General features: G+C 38.2%; 2 protein-coding genes across 6 annotated transcripts in view; both read right to left on the reverse strand.

The window, feature by feature from the left end:
- wdr90 (WD repeat domain 90) overlaps positions 1–8,102 on the reverse strand; it is a 61,983-nt gene extending 53,881 nt beyond the window's left edge. The window contains exons 1-6 of one of the 5 annotated variants that reach the window (XM_057826918.1): positions 7,618–8,102; positions 7,288–7,382; positions 5,900–6,076; positions 5,239–5,377; positions 1,009–1,185; positions 802–928 (exon numbers count right to left, since the gene is read on the reverse strand). In XM_057826918.1, coding sequence (XP_057682901.1) covers positions 802–928; positions 1,009–1,185; positions 5,239–5,377; positions 5,900–6,076; positions 7,288–7,382; positions 7,618–7,630 — 728 coding nt within the window. In that variant the 5' untranslated portion in view covers positions 7,631–8,102. Of the gene's footprint in view, positions 1–781; positions 929–1,008; positions 1,205–5,238; positions 5,378–5,899; positions 6,077–7,287; positions 7,383–7,617 lie in introns of those variants that run through there. The other 4 variants (XM_057826916.1, XM_057826915.1, XM_057826917.1 and 1 more) reach the window with 4 other exon arrangements.
- Positions 8,103–9,319: 1,217 nt separating this feature from the next.
- Positions 9,320–24,161, reverse strand: part of LOC130909592 (glucagon receptor-like) — a 43,178-nt gene continuing 28,336 nt past the window's right edge. The window contains exons 9-14 of the mRNA XM_057826267.1: positions 22,922–22,982; positions 19,738–19,807; positions 19,566–19,657; positions 19,342–19,480; positions 14,558–14,599; positions 9,320–10,367 (exon numbers count right to left, since the gene is read on the reverse strand). Coding sequence (XP_057682250.1) covers positions 10,305–10,367; positions 14,558–14,599; positions 19,342–19,480; positions 19,566–19,657; positions 19,738–19,807; positions 22,922–22,982 — 467 coding nt within the window. The 3' untranslated portion in view covers positions 9,320–10,304. The remainder of the gene's footprint in view (positions 10,368–14,557; positions 14,600–19,341; positions 19,481–19,565; positions 19,658–19,737; positions 19,808–22,921; positions 22,983–24,161) is intronic.

A 24,161-nucleotide genomic window follows, 5' to 3' on the forward strand; every position in this document is an offset into this window, starting at 1 on the left:
ATAACAAGTATTACCATCCAAAAGACGAAGACTAAGACGAACGCTAAATGGGCTGCCAAAAACAACACTGGTTTGATTAGGTAAACATTTTCAGGATTGACGTTTCTTCGTTCAATAAAGCTCTTCTATTGATTCAATGTTTCATTATTCCGAACTAAAGTGTCAAAATGTTTTGGATAATTTACTTCATTAAAATATGGAATCTAAAAAACAAAATTAAAATCTGTTTTTATTTCACTGTTTTCACTTTTTTTATCCCTTTAAAAAAATGTAACAAAACTGATTTTTAAAACATTTAAAAATAAGATTGTGTTTTTTTATTTTTATTAAAAAGACATGATCAATAGACATTTTAAACATAAAAAAAATTGAGAAAATTTCATGTTTATTTTTCTTTAACTGAAAATATATATTTAAAAAACTAAAAGGAAAATATTTATTATTTATGTTTTTTGGGGTTTGTATAAACATTTTTTTTTTTTAAAACCAAACAGACATTATCTACTACTAACTCATTCACTGCTATTGACGGCAATAAGACATCCATTCCATTGTGTCACAGAAAACTCATATGACTTTGATTTTTACCCAAACCTCCCTTTTTAAAAAAGGTGTCACACTGACAATTTTGCTTTGCCGGGTGTCAAGTATTAACTTTTACAGCACTGATGAGGCGAATGAACAAGCTCCTCGTCAAAGTGGCTATTGAATTTAGCTTGAAACATCACTTGACCGTTCAATATCTCGATTAAAAACATACCATAGTCCATTTCAAGAATACCTTTTCAAAGAAGCAGTCACCTGATGTAATTGTAGTACTTCTCCCATTTGTGTCCCATGGGCACAGGAAACATCATGTCTCTGGGCATGGGTACAGTACCGTCTTTAGGGGTCAGGCCCAAATACTTGGCTTGTTGGTAGGACAACTCTGTTGACAAGACGACGACACCGCTCCTCAAATAGGATTCTAATTCATGTCAATTTTGTCAAAAGGAAATAGACTCTCACCTGGAGTCAGCTGCAAGTCGGTGGTAAAGACATTTTTAACAGACATGTTGGAGCAGAGCTTAATGCTTTTTAGATGACTGTAGTAAAGTCGGTTGAGGTAGGTGGCGAGCGTAAGCTGAAGATCCATCATCAAACAAGTCCAATGAACTTTAGGACCTGGTGGTAAAGGTCCAAAGCCTAACAGTGGAAACAAACGCTAAAAAAAAAAAAGGAAAAAAACGTACAAGATGGCCGCTACCAGGCCCAGCCCTGGGTGACTAGGTGCCCTAGGCGACGTGTGGCTAGGAGTCTCCCCCCTCCAATTTAAAAAAAAAATTTTTTTTTGTCAAAACACTGTAGAAGCTATGGTATCTAAATATAAATGAATAGCAAATTATCCTTATAGCACTTGTTGCATTTTATTCATACAGTATCACAAGCAGATTCATATCATTTTCTTAAATAGCCATAGAATTCTCAACACCGTTTCCCTCTTGGGCTTCATGACCACTTGATAGCACCGTAGAGCAAATGAAACAACATGAAGCTTTGAATCAATTGGCTGCCAAGCTTCATTGCTTCAAGAAGCTTCATTTGGTTTCGCTGCTCAATCAGGCATGAAAATGGGTCAGGGGTTAAAAAGGTGAGAAGGGTGTGGAGGAAATTTGTTCCAGTACACTAGGGCTGTTCCAAACGACTAATTTTCTCCCGATTAGTCAGCCGACTATTTTTACGATTATTCGACGAATCAGATTTTTTAAAAATTTTTTTTTTACTAATTTAGCAATGAAATTTTTGTTGCCGCTTATTAGTTCACAAAAACATTTTGGAACACTTAAATTATTTATTAAAGGTCAGCTCAGCCAACCTCTGTCCAATTCCCATATCACCACTACCCCTTATAAAACAAAATATTCTGAAATTAGCGTTATTGAACTCTCGATCATTCAATAACAAAACTCTGATTCTCAATGAATTCATAACAGATAGGGACTTCCTCTGCCTTACTGAAACATGGCAAAAACCATTGGAATATCTTTCTCTGAATCACATCACTCCCGCTGGATTCACATACTTGGACAAACCCCGCTCTGTGGGCCGAGGTGGAGGCATTGCTGTCATATACAGGAAGACTATCAAGACAACTGCCATCTCTATTCCATCTGTCCCCTCATTTGAACACCTTATCTTCAAACTTTCCGGCCCTAGTCCTCTGGTTGCTGCTACTATTTACCGTCCCCCCAAACCACACCCCTCCTTTATCTCTGACCTTACTGATGTACTAACCCAGTTGTTTGCCATCTCTCCCTCAATTCTTCTCCTCGGTGATTCTAATCTGCACATTGGCAGCACTAACAATAAACTGGCCACTGAATTTCTTGATCTGCTACAATGCCTGAATTTCACCCAGCATATTAATTTCCCCACACACAGTCATGGTCACATACTGGATTTAGTCTGCTCCACTAATCTTAATATCCAGCAGTTAAAACAGCTTCAACCTTCACATCTCTGATCACTTAGCAATCACTATGGACATAGACACTCCTACTCCCATTACGAAACAAAACCGCACGATAATTTTCAGAAATCTTAAATCCATCTCTCCCACAGCTTTAACAGCCTCACTCACCAACTATCTAGTCACCACGCCCCCCCCCCACCCCCATTAACTAATGACCACACTGTCCTGGTAAAATACTATGACACCATACTCTCTTCCTGCTTAATCAGATCAGATCATCCGAAAATTTGGACTGCAATTTCACTGCTACGCCGATGACATACAAATATACATCTCCACTAAAACCATCTCACACAGCACCAAATCTACACTTCACAACTGCCTCAGCGAAATTAAATCGACCTGGATGCAACTTAACTATGTTCAACTCAACAGCAACAAATCGGACATAATCATCATAGACCCTACAGCTCACATAAATAACAGTCAATTCACCCTCACCATCGACAACTGCACCCTCCCTCTCTCAACACACTCCCGCAACCTAGGTATCATTTTCGACAATAAACTAAGATTCGACCAGCACATCAACCACATCACCAGAACTGCCTTCTTCCACCTCAAGAACATAGCCCGCCTCCGCCCCTCCGTCACCTACTCTGCTGCAGAAACCCTCATACATGGATTAGTCAGGACTCGATTATTATAACAGCATTCTTTTTGGATCTCCAGCCAAACTCCTCAATAAACTACAATATATCCAGAACTCCGCTGCACGCCTTCTCACCCGTACCCCCTTCAGGAATCCACATGTCCTTCACAAACTGCACTAGCTTCCCATCTCACACAGGATACATTTCAAAATCATCCTTCTGACATACAAAGCACTCAATAACTTGGCTCATCCTTACCTCACGGCCCTTCTCTGTCCCCACACCCCCTCCCGTCACCTCCGCTCATCTAATGGAAACATTCTCGCACTGCCCCCACAAATAACACACCGCACTTGGGGGGACAGAGCCTTCTCTGTTGCTGCCCCCTCACTTTGGAACGCACTCCCTAAAACCATCCGCACCTGTTCTAATATTTCCACATTCAAAAAATTGTTAAAAACTCACCTTTTTAAACTGGCTTTTAATTTGTAATTCTTTCTCTATTGTCTACTGCCCACGTTGTGTGAGCTTTATTTATTTTCTTCCTCAACTGTAAAGCGCCTTTGAGCACCGGTAAAAGCGCTCTATAAATGTATTATTATTATTATTAAAGTACAAATAAACATGTAAATAACAATAATTAATCGCACATAAACAATGAGGTCAAATGTTGATAGCATTTACTAGTGCAAAAGAATGCAATGTAAACAGATTCAAAACAATAAAAAAAAAATCTAGCATTATTATTATAGTATACTACTATATACAAAAGTCTTATACTAATTATAATATTTATTGCCAATCAAATCTTTCAAAAAGGGTGTCTTTTTAAAGCTATTCTTAGTGTAGAATCTGAATTCTGTAGTATTATAGTATTTACATATTATAGTATTAATTCTGAAGTATGGGGGATTAACTCCAGAAATCGTTATTTATATTAACGTGACGTGCTTTTATTTTGAAATGTTCACCGGAAGTACGTCCGCTAAACTGCTAACAGCTGCATACTCCGCAAAAAAGCACTTTTCGTCATTGCTTGTGGTGTCATAGATTTTGTTTTTTTCCCATTGTTTCGTTTGCAAATGCTGTTAACCAGCGATTTTAATGTGTGAAGTGTCACCTTTTAACCACAAGTTAGCGTTTTGGAGAAGACTGCCAATGTTTTATAGCAGGCTAAAGTAGGTTGTCTTTTTTTCCCCCTATTAGTCTCAATGTAGCAATTCTAACGTTTACAGTGTTTAATATACATGTGTTTCCTTATTTTGTATGTCTGAACTGTAATTTTATGGCGTGTTGATTACCAATCAACATCTGTGAAATGTATGCATGTACAAACGCACGCATGCAGTGATAAAACGCAGCCGTGAAAATTATCGCCCTCATTTTTATTTACCTTGCGACAATTGGACTCATTGCATATCGCGACAGGCTTAGCAACTTCAATAAAACATGTCATTAGTTAGTTAGTTAGATGGAATTACGACCCCCTAAAAAATGTTCTCCTCTGATCAACACAATTCATGAAGGTCACCTTTTTTGACTTTGGCAAAACGGCGAATTTCGCCGAAAGATGAGTGATTTTCATGCCTGTCAATGTAATCTCTCCCTCTTCCCCAGGAGAGACAGACAACATCAGCTGCCACCTGCTGTCAACACAGTTGTCGTACAACATGCCTCCCAGCATGCATTACAGCACTACAGATGTAAATAACATTTAAACTTCAAGTTCAGTGCTAATTATTTATTTAGTGTTCCTGTTGTTTCAGTAATTGCTAGTAATGCTGTTTAGTTTGTTGTTATGTGATAGTTTCAAAACAAAATTAACATTTGAGTTTGAATAACTTAATCATGCCTTTGTTCTTTTTCGTGAAGTGGATCTGGTTGCATACTGTAAGCATGGGCTGGAAGGTGGCTAATACAATCAGAGTTGGAAATTTTCTTTATTTGTGGCCGATTTAAATGTACTTGATATGTTAGAAAACCTTCTGGAAGCGTAGCGTGAGAATTTTTTTTCAGGCTCAATATTTTCCCCCCAAAACAATTTGGCGCCCCTGCCAATATATGCCATCCTAAGCAACCACCTAGCTCACCTATGCCCAGGGCCTGCCCTGACCACTACAACGCTGTATTTACATTGTTTTGTAGACTTGAATGCAGTTTCTTGACTCCATTCAAATTCCAATTTGCATTGGATTGGGAAGAGAAGCGACGTGGGGGTGAAGTCGAACTCTTTGAACATGTTGGAGATGGAGATGCGGACCGTCCGGCCATTCTGAGCAGCAAAAAAAAAAAAAAAAAAGTCAGTACCTGAATTTAGATGCAGGGGTTCCTCTAGAGCTTTATGCGCCTGGTGGGCTGCCAGGCTTCTCTTGCTCCCTGTTAACTCAATGGCTGCCATTGACGGCATTAGAAGCCCAGTCTATTTAGACTGAGAGGGGCGAATGAACGTTCCTTAAGTTCAAACCAAAGCATTCGCAGCCAGTCTTTCCGATTATTGGGGCATGTACAGGTCATTTTCTGTTCATTTTACGGCATTTACAGGTCACTTCCTGTTGAGTAACCCAAAATCAATGAGAAGTAACCCATAATGCCACCAAATCAAAAGAAGGTGACCCAGAAATGTCCCAAAATCAACAGGTAGTGACTGAAAATCAACAGCAAATAACCTGAAACGCCCAAAAATTAAACTTATTGTTCGTCATTGAGCATCCATAGACTTCTAATCCGTTTGAAGTGGGAGGGTTACTTTTCATTTGAACCCTCCCAGATGAAATGAATTGGACAGCAAACACACCTCTGTGCCGACATCCAAGACGATTAAAAAAGGTTTTCTTGGAGTGGGCTTGAAGAGGAGGTACAAATACCGTCCTTTCAGACCCAGAGACTGGCTGGCATTCTTGGGAATGAGGATGAAGTTTTCGGCAGGGACAGGACCTCTGATCCGGAACACGGAACAGTTGATGGTTTTGTCCTACGATGTTTCGTGGAGAAGGGACAGAAAATAGACAATCGGGGTTACGGCTTTTAACCAAGACATTCCACGTACGATGTTCTAGTACAAATTTGTACAGAGCTGAGCAACTTTAGAACAAGGTACATGGCTTCAGTTAGGATTTTAGCCTTGTTTTTGTTAATTGTCATATGATTGAATCTGTCAGTCAGAAATGCAATATGAGGTAAGTCACTTGGAAGATAGGTTAAAAGCAAGGGCATGGGTTTGGTCTCAACATTGGTAAGAACGCTATAACAGCATAGCAGGTACACTTTTTGCTGTGGACGGGTCATTAATAAGACCAAACAGATTGGGTACATTTCTCAAAAATAGCTTGTTCTGATGTAAAAATGAAAAAGTTACAATTATTTTCATGGGAGGAAGTCATTTTCAAAATGCTTGCTTCATATAAAGGAAATTTACAGTGGTTATATTTTTGTGTTTTTTTGAGGGGTGGGATTTCAAAAATGTGCATAGGCTGCAAATAAAGTTTTTTGAAAAAATATGTAGAAAATAAAAATTAATAAATGCACAAAATGCACAGTTGAATTAACGTTAACAGTAGAAAACATACAGGAAGACACCTCTCTAAGCAGCTTTCTACTAGAGTTAGCATGTTCACACAGTTTAATGTTATGCTAACACCGATGCAGGCCGGACTTTCAGCAGCAAAATTAGTGGCGTGTTCCCCACCTCCACAACATTGACGTCTTTTTACATTACTTACAGTGGCTGCTGCTGCTGGCCAAAAAAACTTCTAATATCCCTCCTCCTCAAAGCGGGCAGAGGAGGCAGCATGTTGACATGTATTTCTGTCGGGATTGTTTGAATGTGGGGGTTCTAGTTATCAGCCAATCAAACGTGGGGAGAAAATGGACCAGCACATTCAGCAAGTGAAAAGGGGTAAATGTATGTCTTAACATAATGAAAGTAATTCACTTAATAATGGTAGGGTCAATTCTATCCTTACAACATATGAGAAGATAATCTAAATTACCTATACAACTGAACTTATTATACAATGCAAATAAGGTCGCTCAAAAGTTTTTTGAGCATCCTGAAAAGTTGGTAGTGTTATGTCCCTACTGTCCCTATGCAAAAGTTTACATTACAACAAGAAAAATAATTAAAAAACAGACATGCCAAATTGAGACATGGCGGTAAAACTGATAGTGCACCATTTAACTTACCCAGGATGGTGACACATCTCCTACTTTTGATGCATTTTGCCATTCTGAAACTCTGTACTCTTTAAAAATGTTGACGTAAGGATGCTGCCAATCATCTAGAATAAGAAATGAACGTTATGTAAGGCAACACTTGACATTTCAAAGTTGTTCTATTGTGAAAAGTAAGTGCAAAAGGCAAGTCATAAAAATATATTCATCCAGGCTCATCTACATAGCAATAGGGCTGTCATTGAAGCAACACTAAATGGAGTTGTTCTATCGTGTAAGCATAAAGACTGTCACTAAACCGAGCATATTCGTTGAAATTCACCTTAACTGTGGATTTCGTACCTTTCCTTGCCATTGACGGTGAACAATTCAACTCGGCCTGACGTGTACCAAATGAATCTTAGGCCAAATTCGGACAACTCGTCCAGATGGCTTCATGTACATTTACTCACATTAGCTTGACACAAACAGCAAAGACAGCGGACAGTGCTAAAAACACAACAATGTACTCTCTCCCGGTACAAGTTTTTTTTTAAAACTATGTAAACTTCAAAGTGCTGACAAAAACAGTCGTTGTTATTCAAGTAGAACGTGAACAACAAAGCCCATAGTGACATCCGTCGAAGTAGTTCAGTCCTTCCCGCTTCATTCTCCGCCGTTGCCAACCACAACGCGGACGGCGTGACGTTATCACGTAGCGGACGTCGATTTAGTCCGAATGCATGAATTGTGGGTAATGTAGTAGGTTCAAACCGCTTCTTCAATATATTCAGGCGAAAACAACTCTTTAGAGGACTACAAATACACACTAGCCATAATTACAACGTTTCTTCACAGAATCAACAACAGCTGGTCATCCTTCCGTAATTATTGAACAAAAAAATAAGTTGTTGTGCTACCACTACGCTTTTTAATAATCATGTTTTTATAAAATTAATATAAACATAGCACTATCGTGCGATCGATAGGTTCCTTTTTTTTTTTTTTTTTTAAATCGGCGAATCACATATATTGCTTTTCAATTGACCAATGAAAAGCATTGGTTTAAAACAGGGGTCTCAAACTCAATGTGCCACATCATAACAGTCACAACAAATTTCAAATATTAAAAATAAAAATAAAAAAATACAATCAAATTTTAATAATCCAATTTTCAAATTCAACAGTGTCAAACTCAAGGCTCGGGGCCAGATCTGGCCCGCCACTCAATTTTTTATTGCCTGCGAAAGTAAAACACGTTCATCGACTTCGTGTTTCACATGACAATAACATTGCAATAAAAGTTGAAAAATGAGAAGATGAATGATATTTCAAAAAGAATCCTTTTTTTTTTTTTTTTTATTAATATAAATCAATGAAAAAACATTTTATCAAAAAAAAGAATTAGTTTAATGTTTTAAATAAACAACATTTTAAAAAGGTAATATAAATATTTAATGTTTTTGTTTATTTTTGTTTCTTATTTAAACTAATACTGTACGTTCAAATGAAAAAGGAATAAGAACATTTTTGCTCTTAAGCAGCTCAAAAAAACAAAAAAAAAAAAAAAAACAAAAAAAAAAGATAGATTTTTTTAGATTTCAAAACAATTCAACTTCGGCTAACGAATTCACTTCTGCTAACATATTGGCAAAAATCACTGAAACCCTCCCAGCTCAAATGGATTGGATATCTAGCGCCGTCAATGGCAGCTAACCAGTTATTTTAAATAAATAATTAAACCCGGGCAGCAACTATCTATTATTTTAGTAGTCAATCAATCTATCAACTAGTTAGTTCGAATAATCGAATAATCAGATTAGAAACATTTAATGCGTTGGAGAATAAATTTTAGGAAATGTAAAACAAAGGTTTGTTAAGATTGCAATATAAAAAGAACATTAAATGCGAATACAAAAAAAAAAAAAAATCCTGAGTGTTTCTTCAAACTGTACAGAATTTCACTTTAATTTGAAAATAAATTAAAATACCTACTAAGCTGAGCCTCAAACGGTAGCAAGAAAAAAAAAAAACAATAAATGAGAATCTAAGTAGAACAAGTGAACTTAGGGCTAACTTGCATAACAAAAGTTTGCTAGCTTAAATGCTGTAAAATGCTAACATTTTTTTACAATGCTTTTAACAAATCGGTAAACACATTCCCACAAAGAAACACTAAATATACTGATATACTAAATTACAGATGCATAAAAAACATATTAGCTCAAATTTAAAAAATCTCTTATGTTGGTCTTAACAGGGAGCAGTTGGATTCAGCCATGTTAAATGAGTTATGTCATATTCACTGTTGCTACTAGAGGTCAGTGTAACCACCCAAATCAATAAAAATAAATCCAAACACTTTCAAAACAAACCATTACAACGTTACTCTAATACTCGAAGCAGCAAAATTTGATTCGTAGCTTTTTTCGAAACGAATTACTCGAGGTAATGATTAATCGTTGCAGCACTAAAATAAACACTTAGATACAAGACAAAGTAAGGCGCTGCAAATACAGTCCCGCAGTCCGCATTTGGCCCTCGTGCCACACGTTTGAGACCCCTGTTTTATAACATATGAATGGCTTCCACCAGCCCACATTAAAAATATAACAAATACAAATATAAATTTAACAGACACAACAACTATAACAAATAACGACTATAATATTGTATCTACAGTGACAACATATTACAAAACAGCTCATAGTTTTCACACAATCATTTGAAATAAACTATAAATCCCGTGTTCAGTCTGATTCTACACCAGGAACATGTGGAAGTAACTCCACCGGGTCTTGAAGATGAATTTGTAACGACACCTGCATGACTGCTGGTGAAGCTAGCGCAGCGTCAGTACCCGTCGCGGCTGCGGGTATGAGTGACAGTGAGGCCTCATGGCAATGAGAAATTCCTTGAATTCGGTGCAGAGAACTGTCACGGATGGCAGAGGCATTGGCCATTGACCTCGTGGTCCTCTCTGATGACCTATTACACTCTGTCACTGTGGCAATTGAAAAGGTTTGAACGTGGGTGACTCCACCGGCTAGTCACTGTCCAAAGTGTCTTCCTATCCTCCAGCTGCACAGTTTCCTTTTCAACTCCGTCCTCACCTGTAGATAAGATAAGAAATGATAGCTGTTGGTCATGTTTATTGTTATTCTTAGACACACTGTAAGGTAAAATATGAGAGGGTGTCTTTCTGAAGGTCATTATGTCTGAAAACTAGTATTACAACAATTCATCGACTTAAGATTACATCCATTGTATTTAAATTTCATTTTAGCAAGATAACATGCACACGATTTACTTTCGCGAGCTGCCAAAAATGTTGTGGCCAGCCAGATCTGGCCCTCGAGCTCTGAGTTTGACAAGTGTGCTCTAGATATAGACCCTACCCACGTGACGTCACAACTCCTTCCTCCTGACTGGTGCCGCCCAATTGTCCGTCAACACATCATGTTTACCTGTTACGGCTACGTACATTCCTCCTATTTACGACGTGTTTTCCTGCTCGTTAACATTAATAATCAAAATGGTGAAGGCGTGTGTGGCGGTCGGTTGCAATAACAGAGAAGATAGACGGAGAAGACGGAGAGACTTGAAGTTCTACCGGATTCCGAGAGACCCGGAGAGAAGAGAGCGAGATGGGCTGCTGCAATTCGACGAGAAAACTGGGCTCCAAACGATTACCACAGATTATGTAGTAGTCATTTTATATCTGGTAAGATGCATTTAATATATATTTAGAGGGTTTTGGGCTGACAACCACAATTAAGATCATTGCGAGGCTAATCGCCGACAACATACACGTATGTATGTAGTGAGAGTGCTATCGCTAAACCATATAAACATTAAAAGCCCTAACTCCATTGACAAACGACATGAAATACATTAGACTTGACGGTGGATGTTAGCAATAACAAAAGATTTTGAATTGAAAATTTCGTAACTCACCTTTCCAAGCACAAGATAGATTCCTGCCGAATTTTCGTGGACGAGGACCTGTTTCACCCAACCAGCAACGAAGTATTTATAAGCCTCCAAGCTCTTAAAGTTTTTCAAACTTTCGTGAGAATAGGCTGATTTTGTGTGGACAAGATAGTTGTACATATCTGAGTAGCTAGCAGATGTCAGGCAAATACGGCGGAGACAGCGGGTCGAAAAACATCGATTTAGGCATCAAATATGGATCTGGCGAATGGATAAACTGAAGCTTTTCCACATAACGCCTTTTATGCAACGCATCAAGTGAGTTTACGGCATCCGAAAGCACCGGGTCTTCCATGAAATGCATTATAAATTGCTCGATCAATTGAGACCATTGATAATACAGACACAAAATGACGGACAAGGGGGCGGAACCATACAGCGAGCACGTGATTTTGTGACGTCGGTGGGTAGGGTCTATACAGTGCTGGCCAGAAGTATTGGCACCCTTGCAATTATATCAGATAATGCTCAATTTCTCCAAGAAAATGATTGCAATTACAAAGGCTTTGGTAGTAATATCTTCATTTATTTTGCTTGCAATGAAAAAAACCCACAAAAGAGAATTGGAAAAAAATTATCATGATCATTTTACTAGGGCTGTCAGATTTATCGCGTTAAGAGGTGGTAATTATTTTTTAAATCATGTTAAAACATTTGACGCAATTATCGCATGCACGGAATGACCCGTTCATGCGTTGCCTCAAACAGTTTACAATGACACCATTTTAGCACACTGAAAGCCAAAAGCCAGAGAAATGCGAATGGACACAGGCATTTATTGGACCGCGCCTTTAACTGGCTTAATCTTTGGCAGCCATTACTAACAGTCATGGTTACCCAACTTCCCATCATGCATTTGGGCGGAGCATGAGACGATCTTTTTCTAAACACGCTTAATTGAATACAACGCAGAACATATTGTATACCATTTGCAGCCACTACTGATAGTCATGTTTGCCCAACTTCCCATCATGCATTTGAGTGGAACAGCTAAATCGTTCAGTATCATTTAGTGAAAGCACAACAAAAATAATATTCCTATCTCTCCAAAAAATAATGTTCACAAAAAGAAAAGTGCTCAATGCAAAGAGAACTGGCATTCCCAATCAAAATAACTATGGAAAATACAGATAAAATTTAGACTTTGCCTTGGCTAGATCTCTAATTAATTTAAAACTCGCCATTGACACCTTGTGGTGTATTTCAATCACTACCTTACGTAGATAAAGACACTGTGGAAGAACGGCAGGGAGCCCAATGTGACTTTTTGATGGAAATTTTTACAAATTTTGTTAAAACAAAAACATTAAGAGGGGTTTTAGTAGAAAATTACTATAACCTGTACTCAAATTTATCTTTTAAGAACTACAAGTCTTTCTAACCGTGGATCCCTTTAACAGAAAGAATGTTAATAATGTTAATGCCATCTTGTGGATTTATTGTTATAATAAATAAATACAGTACTTATGTACAGTATGTTGAATGTTTATGTCCGTCATGTGTCTTATCTTTCCATTCCAACAATAATTTACAGAAAAATATGGCCTATTTTAGAGATGGTTTGATTTGCGATTAATTACAATTAATTAATTTTTAAGCTGTGATTAACTCGATTAAAAATTTTAATCATTTGACAGCCCTACATTATACACAAAACTCCAAAAATGAGCCTGACAAAAGTATTGGCACTCTTTGAAAAATCATGTGACGCTTCTCTAATTTGTGTAATGAACAGAACCAGTTATTTACCTGTGGCACATAACAGGTGGTGGCAATAACTAAATCACACTTGCAACCAGTTAGAATGGATTAAAGTTAAATTAACATCTGTCCTGTGTCCATGTGTGTACCACATTGAGCATGGAGAAAAGAAAGAAGACCAAAGAACTGTCTAAGGACTTGAGAAGCAAAATTGTGAGGAAGCATGGGCAACCTCAAGGCTACCAGTCCTTCTCCAAAGACCTGAATGTTCCTGTGTCTACCGTGCGAAGTGTCATCACTAAGTGTTAAACCCATGGCACTGTGGCTAACCTCCCTAGATGTGGACAGAAAAGAAAAATTGACGAGAGATTTTAACGAAGGTTTGTGCGGATGGTGGATAAAGAACCTCGACTAACATCCCAACAAGTTCAAGCAATCCTACAGTCCGAGGGTACAACAGTGTCGACCCGTACTATCTGTCGGTGTATAAATGAAAAGGGACTCTATGGTAGGATACCCAGGAAGACCCTACTTCTGACCCAGAGACATAAAAAAGCCAGGCTGGAGTTTTCCAAAACCTACCTGAGAAAGCCAAAAACGTTTTGGAAGAATGTTGTCTGGTCAGATGTGACAAAAGCAAAGCTTTTTGGGAAAAGGAGTCAACCTAGTTTACAGGAAAAAAAATTGAGGCCTTCAAAGAAAAGAACACGGTCCCCACAGTCAAACATGGCGGACGGTCCCCGATGTTTTGGGGTTGCTTTGCTGCCTCCGGCACTGGGCTGTTTGACCGTGTGCATGGCATTATGAAGTCTGAAGACTACCAACAAATTTTGCAGCATAATGTAGGGCCCAGTGTGAGACAGCTGGGTCTCCCTCAGAGGTCATGGGTCTTCCAATGACCCAAAACACACTTCAAAAAGCACTAGAAAATGGTTTGAGAGAAAACACTGGAGACTTCTAAAGTGGCCAGCAACCAGTCCAGACCTGAATCCCATAGAACACCTGTGCAGAGATCTGAAAATGGCAGTTTGGATAAGGCATCCTTCAAATCTCAGAGACCAGGAGCAGTTGGCCAAAGAAGAAGTGTCTAAAATCCCAGCAGAGCACTGTAAGAAACTCATTGATGGATACCTGAAGCGGTTGTTCGAAGTTATTTTGTCTAAAGGTTGTGCTACCAAGTACGAGGCTGAGTATGCCAATACTTTTGTCTGGCCCATTTTTGGAGTTTTGTGTAAAATGATAATGATTTCTTGTTTTTTCAGTCCTTTTCGTGTCTTTTCATTGCAAGAAAAATAAATGAAGATATTACTACCAAAGCATTTGTAATTGCAATCATTTTCTAGGAGAAATTGAGCATTATCTGACAGAATTGCAGGGGTGCCAATACTTTTGGCCAGCACTGTACATGCTATGGGTGTGCTTTGCTCCTTCAGAGCCTGGACAGCTTGCTATCATTCATGCTGCGAGAGACAAGCCCTCTGCCTAATCAGCTAAATTCAACATGTCCCTTTGACCTCAAAATCTAATCACCTCTTCTATTTCATATTTCAATACAAAATACACATTTTTGTCTACAAGTGAAAAAAGAAGAATAATTGAAAAAACCAACCTCTTTGTTTGCATAGCAGTAGAGAACCGCCACCAGAAATCCCTGCAAAAATGTTAGTTCATTAACGTCTTGATGCCTGAATTTACACAAAAACAAATATACAAAAATCATTTGAGGAACACATGAATTTATGAAATAGTATTAATAAAAACAATACTAAATTTAGAAAATTATTTGAAAAATACAGTTGAGATAAAAATGAAAAAATCTTAAAAAAAAAAAAATCAAATAATGTAGGTAGCTAAAACACTAAAAATAATAAATGCTACATTTTCACAAATTTACAAATACATTATTAATAAAGTCCTTCTTTATCTAAATTATATATTATTTATTTTTAAATTGCAATCATGACTTTAATCTCTTAATATTACCAGTGCTGTCACACAATTAAAAGATTTCAATCGCGATTAATCGCGTGCTGTCCATAGTTAACTTGCGATTAATCGTTTTTTTGTTTTTATTTTAAATGCAAAAATACTTAGATATTATGCAGCTACATATCATTATGAAGTTTTTCATTCTCGTAATAATACGTCAAGTCGTATTATGACTTTAATCTAGTAAAATTATGCCTTTTTTCCCATCATATCACGACTTTAATCTTGTCATATTTGTCACACCTGGGTATCCAAAACTCCGCTGCATGCTTTCTCACCCATACCTCCTATAGGAATCACATTAGAATAGAATAGAATAGAATAGAATAGAATAGAATAGAATAGAATAGAATAGAATAGAATCCCCGTCCTCCACAAACTGCACTGGATTCCAACTTCACACAGGATTCAGTTTAAAATCATCCTTCTCACATACAGAGCACTCAACTACGCTGTTGGTCAAAAGTACTGGCACCTCTGCAATTCTGTCAGATAATGCTCAATTTCTCCTAAAAACTGATTGCAATTACTAATGCTTTGGTCGTAATATCTTCATTTATTTTGATTGCAATGAAAAAACACATAAGAGATTGGAGAAAAAAAAACATTATCATTTGACAAAAATGGGCTGGACAAAACTATTGGCGCCCTTTGAAAAATCATGTGATGCTTCTCTAATTTGCATAATTAACAGCATCTCTTACTTACCTGTGGCACATAACAGGTGGTGGCAATAACCAAATCACACTTGCAGCCAGTTAAAATGGATTAAAGTTGATTCAACCTCTGTCCTGTGTCCTTGTGTGTACCAGATTCAGCATGGAGAAAAGAAAGAAGACCAAAGAACTGTCGGGCGACTTGAGAAGCAAAATTGTGGGGAAGCATGGGCAATGTCAAGGCTACAAGTCCATCTCCAAAGACCTGAATGTTCCTGTGTCTGCTGTGCGCAGTGTCATCAATAAGTGTAAAGCCAATGTCACTGTGGCTAACCTCCCTAGATGTGGCCGGAAAAGAAAAATTGACGAGAGATACCAACGAAAGATTGTGCGGATGGTGGCTAAAGAACCTCGACTAACATCCAAACAAGTTCAAGCTGTCCTGCAGTCCAAGAGTACAACAGCAACAACCTGTACTATCCGTTGGAGTCTGAATGAAAAGGGATTCTACGGTAGGATTAGACCTGAATCGAATAGTCGAGCAACTCGAGTTAAAAAACTGATCCGAGTAATTTTATTCACCTCGAGGAATCGTTTAATTTTGCCAGCTCTAAGCATTACGTTTTGTCCGGACTACTTTTAATGCGGGACAACGCGCTGACGTCACGTGCGTAGAGGAAGAAGCAATTAAAAAAAAAAAACTTACTGCAGCCGACAGCCGCTACAAAGTACGCCGACGTTGCTAAAAACTACACCCGCATGATGCTAGTGTTGTGGCAGGTAGTGTCCGATGCGCCTCATAGATATTGCATGCATTTAGGACTAGATGCGAAATGACAGACTCGGCCGCGTCAGGGCAGCGTTAGTAAACAGCCGCCATCTTTAAGCAGTAGACTTCTCAGCGCTAATAAATCTCACGTTACTGTCACTCGCTCACGTAACGTTAGCCCTTCGGAGGGCTAGGTTTCTATTGATTATGATCACTGTCAATGCGTGGCTAACGTGTCTTACATACAGGCTTTATTTAATCTGTAAAAACACAGCGCTGTGGAGTGATGAGGGTGTATAATTAAAACATAATAAAGCTAACTGTCAGTTTTAGCTCAGCAGTCATTGCTGAATAAAACACCAAGTAGCACTGGTCCCTAATGTGCTCCAATACAGAAGGTATCATACATTTATTCTGAACACTGCAAAAACTCAAAATCCTAACAGCACTTACAGTTTAGCCGAACTTAAAACTTAACTAGAACTTAAAAATAGCTTGACACAAATGGAAATTCAATCGAAACACGTGGGAAAAACACGTACAGTAGCTTTCAAGTGATGTGTGTTATCAAGCGTAATTACATTTTTAAGTAAGGAATATGTTGTTGTTGTTTTTTTATAAGATCTAGAAGTTTTTGGAGTGAAAGCAGTGATTTTTTTCCCCTAGTCACATCTGAGATGCAATTATTGGCTGTTTTCAACAATGTACATCGAAAAGACATTGACTGACAGAAAATGGTTCAATATTGGATTAAATTTCTTTTTTCTCATGTATATTTATAATTGCCCTTTACCTTAAAAAAATGTTTTATCCGATTACTCGATTAATCGATAGAATTTTCAGTCGATTACTCGGTTACTAAAATATTCGATAGCTGCAGCCCTATGTAGGACACCCAGAAAGACCCCACTTCTGACCCAGAGACATAAAAAAGCCAGGTTGGAGTTTGCCAAAACAAAAAGCCAAAAATATTTTTGAAGAATGTTCTCTGGTCAGATGAGCCAAAAGTAGAGCTTTTTGGGAAAAAGCATCAGCATAGAGTTTACAGGGAAAAAATTCGAGGCCTCTAAAGAAAACAACTCTGTCCCCACAGTTAGGGTTGTTCCGATCATATTTTTTTGCTCCCGATCCGATCCCGATCGTTTTAGTTTGAGTATCTGCCGATCCCGATATTTCCCCATCCGATTGCTTTTTTTTTGCTCCCGATTCAATTCCAATCATGCTCGATAATTTTTCCCGATCATATACATTTTGGCAATGCATTAAGAAAAAAAGAATAAAACTCGAACAAATATATACATTCAACATACAGTACATAAGTACTGTATTTGTTTATTATGACAATAAATCCTCAAGATGGCATTTACATTATTAACATTCTTTCTGTGAGAGGGATCCACGGATAGAAAGACTTGTAATTCTTAAAGGATAAATGTGACTTTGTATGTTGTGACTAAATATTGCCATATAGTGTATTTGTTGAGCTTTCAGTAAATGATACTGCAGCCATTTAACTTCTGCCCAAATGCATGATGGGAAGTGCAACCATGACTGTGCGTAGGGGCACCAATTGATATATCTTCTCTGCGTTGGGAAAGAACATAGGGTGATAAAAAAATGATCAACTACTCTCTTTCTTCTCCACATTGCCTCCCACGTTATTTTTAATTGCTGAGAGAGGTATTGTCAGGCTTTAGCTACATAAAAATTGGCTCCAAAGGCTGTCAAAATTCTCTCTACTCATTATATGCTGCCTTTTAGCGCTATCTATAGGTAAAACAGCGTCATTATAGATTGAACGCGACAATGCGTGGGTGGGTCGTGCAGCCCATGCGTTAATTATTTAACGTGATTAAGTTAAAAAAAATAATTACTGCCGTTAATGCAATAAATTTGATAGCCCTACTTTAAGCCAAAACTACTCTCAATGAGTGTAAGACATTGTCTGTAACGTTAAATACAATTAGAAAAAACGATTTACAGTAAATAATATATATATATTTAAAAAAGGCATGGCCGATATTTTTTTTGCCGATTCCGATACTTTGAAAATGACGTGATCGGACCCAATCCATCGGCATCCCGATCCATCGGGACATCTTTACCCACAGTCAAATATGGCGGAGGTTCCCTGATGTTATGGGGTTGCTTTGCTGCCTCTGGCACTGGACTGCTTGACCGTGTGCATGGCATTATGAAGTCTGAAGACTACCAACACATTTTGCAGCATAATGTAGGGCTCGGTGTGAGAAAGCTGGGTCTCCCTCAGATGTCATGGGTCTTCCAGCAGGACAATTACCCAAAACAGACTTCAAAATGCAATAGAAAATAGTTTGAGAGAAAGCACTGGAGACTTCTAAAGTGACCAGCAATGAGTCAAGACCTGAATCCCATAGAACACCTGTGAAGAGATCTGAAAATGGCAGTTTGGAGAAGGCACCCTTCAAATTTTAGGGACCTGGAGCAGTTGGCCAAACAAGAATGGTCTAAAATTCCAGCAGAGCATTGTAAGAAACTCATTGATGGATATCGGAAGCGGTTGTTCGCAGTTGTTTCGTAAGTTTGTGATACCAAGTATTAGGCTGAGGGTGCCAATAGTTTTGTCCAGCCCGTTTTCGGAGTTTTGTGTAAAGTTTTTTTTTTTCCCCATTTTCTTTCGTGTTTTTTCATTGCAAGCAAACTAAATGAAGATATTACTGCCAAAGCATTTGTAATTGCAATCATTTTCTGGGAGAAATTGAGCATTATCTGACAGATTTGCAGCGAGCGGTGCCAATTCTTTTGGCCAGCAGTGTATAGTAATCATAGAGTATGCGTTGTGGTAGTTAGAAAAAGAAGAATTTCATGTCCATTATAGTCAAAAATCCATTGAATTAAATGTGAATACAAACACCAAGGGGTCAAAAAAAGATTTATATTATTTATGACTCATGTGGTACAATGATTGCTTGCAATCAAGGTGACCTTGTTCAATCCTACCTGGAACGAATTGAGAAACAGCGTGAAGAAAACTTTAAAGTATCGCAGAGCCCCAGTGGTTTGTTCGTCTGTTAAGAAGATGAATATGACCTCGTGAGTGCCAAACAAGGGAATCAGCGTCAGCGTTGCCTTGGCAAGCCTAATGGAACCGAGCGAACAATTCAGAACAGTCGCATGAGGTTTATTTTCGTATCTTCAAATCAAATCAATGGGCGGTGACATACCGCCGTTTGTAATCAGAGTAGTCGCTTTGGTTGTTCGCCCGAAGTTTGGAGAGAATCACTTTCAGAATCTTGACGAAAATCAGAAAGTTGACCTGGTGCCCAAAAAAAAATCGCTTTAACTTCATTTCCGTGAGACGAGAGAACAATCATGGATATCGATTGTCGTACTTACGAGCGAAGCGAAAAGAATCGGAGAACGGATGATCCACCAGTAGTTCATGTTTTCGTTGACAGCCCAACATCTGGGATGAAAAGACACACCCGCACTTCAAATGGATTGGACGTCTATTGCCGTCAATGCAGGGAATTATTTAAAAGTGTTATTGGGTTTAATAGAATAATAATAATTCCAAAAACAAAGGTGTCAAACTGGCAGTTCAGGGGCCAAATCTGGATCCTCTGCATCATATTTTGTGGCCTATAAAAGTAAATCAGGGCATTAACTTTCTTTTTTTTTTTTGCTTAAAATATAATTCATGTGAAATTTATGTTGTCCAAAAACTGGAGAATATTTACTTTCTTTCTTTTCTTTTATGAAACAATTAATAATAAGAATAATAAAGAAAGAAAATAATTCCAGTTTTTTCCTGTTTATTTTCAGAAAAAAAAAATCCCCCTTATAAATACAAGCAAAGATAACATTTAATTTTCCCTATTATTCTAACAAAAAGTTTAAAATAAATTAAAAAAAAAAAAAAAAAAAGATTATATACTACTGTAATTTTCGCACTATAAGGCGCACCTGACTATAAGCCGCCACCCACCAAATATGACATGAAAACGGCATTTGTTCATAGATAAGCCGCACTGGACTATCAGCCACAGCTGTCCTCACTGTATTGTGGGATATTTACACCAAAAGATATTAACAGGTCACACTTTAGTTGACAGCGGCATCATACGACTGTCATAAGTCCAAATGAAACCCCATGAAGCTTTAAACCAATTTGCTGCAAAGCTTTATTGCTTCAAGAAGCTTCATTTGGCCATCACTGCTCCCATGGGGGAGATAGTCAACCTATTCTGCCACCTGCTGTCAACACTGTTGTTGTCTAACATGCCTCCTAGCATGCATTGCAGCACTACAAATGTAAATAACAATCAAAATTCATGTTCTGTCCTAATAATTTATTCAGTTACTGTTTCAGTTGTTTCATTAATTGCTAGTTATGGTATTTGGTAACACTTTATTTGACAGCGGCTCCATAAGACTGCTATTAGACAATCATAACTATGACACAACACTGTCAGGAGCGCTGCCGTGCCAAGCCACTTCTGGCTGCATTTTTGACACATGAAAAATAGCTAATACCATACTATGGTATGACGGAAAATTTTAGTTTTCATACCTCCAGTTAAACCGGTAACCGTCACATGCCAACTCTCTCCCCATAAAAAGTTTCTCCTCGGATCTACACAATTTAGGTAGGTCACCCCTTTTGACTTTAAAACGCCAAATTTTGCCGAAAGGTGAGAGATTTTCATGCCTGATTTGGATATTTTTACTTATTTTTGACCTTAAAAAAATTAAAGTGGTATATAACTGCCACCATTGTCACCTTTTCTGTTGAAGAGGAATAACTTTAGTAAGGGGGAAGTGTAACAAATTTAATAGAATTAAGATTTGTTATTGATGAAAAAATTAAAAGTGTTCGTTGGCTGTCACTGAATAGCATTTGCGATCGCTACACAAAACTAACAATATAAATTACCCCCAAGAACGGTCAGAGACGTAAGACAACCAGAGGATATAATATATAAGAAAGACAGGGCATATGGGGGTAAAGGATAGCTAGTTGAAACAGGAGAACGTCATTGTCAGTGGCGTAAGGAAAAAGGTGTTGATCAGCTCGATTCTTTTTCAGCCCTCGGCACTCAAGCCATCTCTTTAACTGAACATTTGTATGTTCTTCCACATCTTTACCATTTAATTTGGCACCAGGGACATCATTTTCGGACAGAATTGGTAGGTTTAGCTCTGTAGACATCTCCTTCGTACACTATTTCAATTCATTTACTATTGGGAACAAACGGCAGCGTGTCCCCCTTTAGCAACTGTTGCTAACGTCATGAATATTAATGAGCAGAAGTGACGTATAGCGTGTGGTAAGCCATTGAACGGACAACTGAGTCAAGGGTGGTTTGCTGAGCGCATATGCACATCGACATGACTAGTCAGACTCAGATAAACTGCAGCCGGGGGGAGCTCCGTAGAACAAATAAATAATAAATATCGCTAGAAACGGATTACGCAACACAAGCCCTTTATTATGCTTGTTGTTAACATTTGCGTATGTAAATCTGACGTTGGTAGATTGTTTTCTTCTTGGAGATGAGATGTGTGTATCAGGGCCGTGCAGTTACCGATGGAGGGGCAGGTGCTCATAGAACAAAAAGGACACATGAACAAAAATTTAATACACCTTACAACAACATAATTCCAGTTTAACTAGCTTTACAGTCTAATTGGGAGGGGGGAACAGTGAATAGAAATCAACACTGTCATCAACACTTTCTCGCTGTGTCTATTTTTTCTTCCTTCAACCTCTATATCAAAACTTGGTTACTCAACTTGTTCATCTGAAAACAAACCAAATTAGATGTTCACTGAGCCACCATTAGCAGTTTTTTCAATTATGAGTATAATTACAAGTATTATTTCACTATTAGAGAACTTAAAGATACCTTTCTAGATAACGTTCTGAGGAGAACGGACAAATATGGTTGCCTATTGACAGTAGAGACACATGGGTCGAAATAGCCTTGGGGCGGCGGGGTAATTCATTAGTAAAGTAGAAAACTATATAAGAGAAAATTACATTATTTAAAAAAAATCCCCAGAATAAATCTGGTGTAAGAATTTTCACTACAGTATTTGCTCGAATACGGTTTAATAGGGTAACACCGTTTGTTTTCAACCACCAGATGTCCTGAGACTCCTCACCATACACCCAGGTCACAGAGGAACAGCGTGGGGGGGTTATGCACCAGCTTAGCGGCACACAGACGGCTTTTATTTATTTAAAGGTGTTTTCGGTGTTCAAGTAAAGTACTCGATGGCGTGCCTGCACAGTCGGCCAGCACACACATACACAAAAAAAAAAAAAAAAAGCCGAATCAAAAGGGGCACTTTGGGCATGTCGGGGCAAAGGGGCAGGTGCTCAAGCACCCTCCGACACCCCCCCCCCGCACGTGCCTGGTGTGTATGGTTTTTTTGTTTTTAACATGGGGTTTTGACAGTTGCTGTCATATTTCTCTGTTCCGGCCCCGAATCTTTTACTGGATCGGTATTCCAGCCCACTTTAACCCCTGCCCAGACAGAAATAAATTTGACTTCCCTGAAATGGATGACTCACTCATTGTTTTCTTTCAGTATCTTCATCACTACCCAAGGAATCACAAAGAAAAGAGGGGTTCCTAAAACAACGAAACACAGAATGAGTTGACTAATAGATGAACATTATGTAGATGAAATGTGCAAAAATATTAATTATAAAATGTGTCATTAAATAACTTATTATGCAAGTATTGTTTGAATATTTATTGACATAGGCCTATTTCAGTATTATGCATTCGAATAATAAGAGGAGGGAAGATAGGTCAGATAAGGGCGCGATAGGATAATGCCAGTAATGCAAGGCGGTGAATGCGGTATGAGGACAAATCACCTGTGAGTATATTAAGAAGTCGATATCCCACTTTTTGCTATCTGATTGCTTATCCTGGAGCCAACGGTTTTATTGATCCAAATGTGCTTGGCTGCGCCTAGCCATGTGTGAGTCTGATCTGGTGTGTTAGTCATTCTGACGGAGATGTAACAAGGATCCAAATCCATATTTCGTCCGTTCAAACAGAAAGGTTAAATAAAAAAGTGTTCGAAAGGTGAAATTGAAATATATCGCAGAAATGGCTGCAGACAAAAAAAAAAATGAGTGTGACTAAAAAACAAACAGAAAAGGCATTAGTCCCAACGTAATTCTAGATTTGTCAGAAAGGTTTGATGATCAGTTCAAAGCGTTCAAAAGGTGACAATGAAAAATATCACAGAAATGGCTGGCGACAAAAAAATTGAGTGTGACTAAGGTGACTAAGGCCATGTCTACACATAGCAGGGTATATGGCGAAAAGAATAACTTTTTCTACAGTTTGGCCAACCATCCATACGCACACGCACATTTAAACGAGGGTTCTTAAAAACATTGTCTAAAGTGAAGATGTGCGAATTATGCGTTTGTGGCGCCATCATGTGGACACTGATAACCGAATAATTAACTGTGGAAACGTCACTCACTGCAACAAAATGTGTCCCTACGTCACACATGAGACCAATGCTTACATTTGGACAGTGTTACTAAGTAACGCATTACTGTAATCTGATTACTTTCTTTCAGTAACGAGGAATCTAACGCGTTCATTTTTCCAAGCCAGTAATCTGATTAAAGTTAGTTTCCTCAGTGCCTGTGCGTTACTATTTTGTTGTTGCCTCATACTGTATGTAGAATGAAGAATACTGTAGTTACTATGTACGAAGAGGATATAAATAGAAAATACTGCTCTTGAGTTTGGGAGTGACATCACATCTCACGTTTTCTCATC

Source organism: Corythoichthys intestinalis, chromosome 21, assembly GCF_030265065.1.
Source record: "Corythoichthys intestinalis isolate RoL2023-P3 chromosome 21, ASM3026506v1, whole genome shotgun sequence".
NCBI lineage: Eukaryota > Metazoa > Chordata > Actinopteri > Syngnathiformes > Syngnathidae > Corythoichthys > Corythoichthys intestinalis.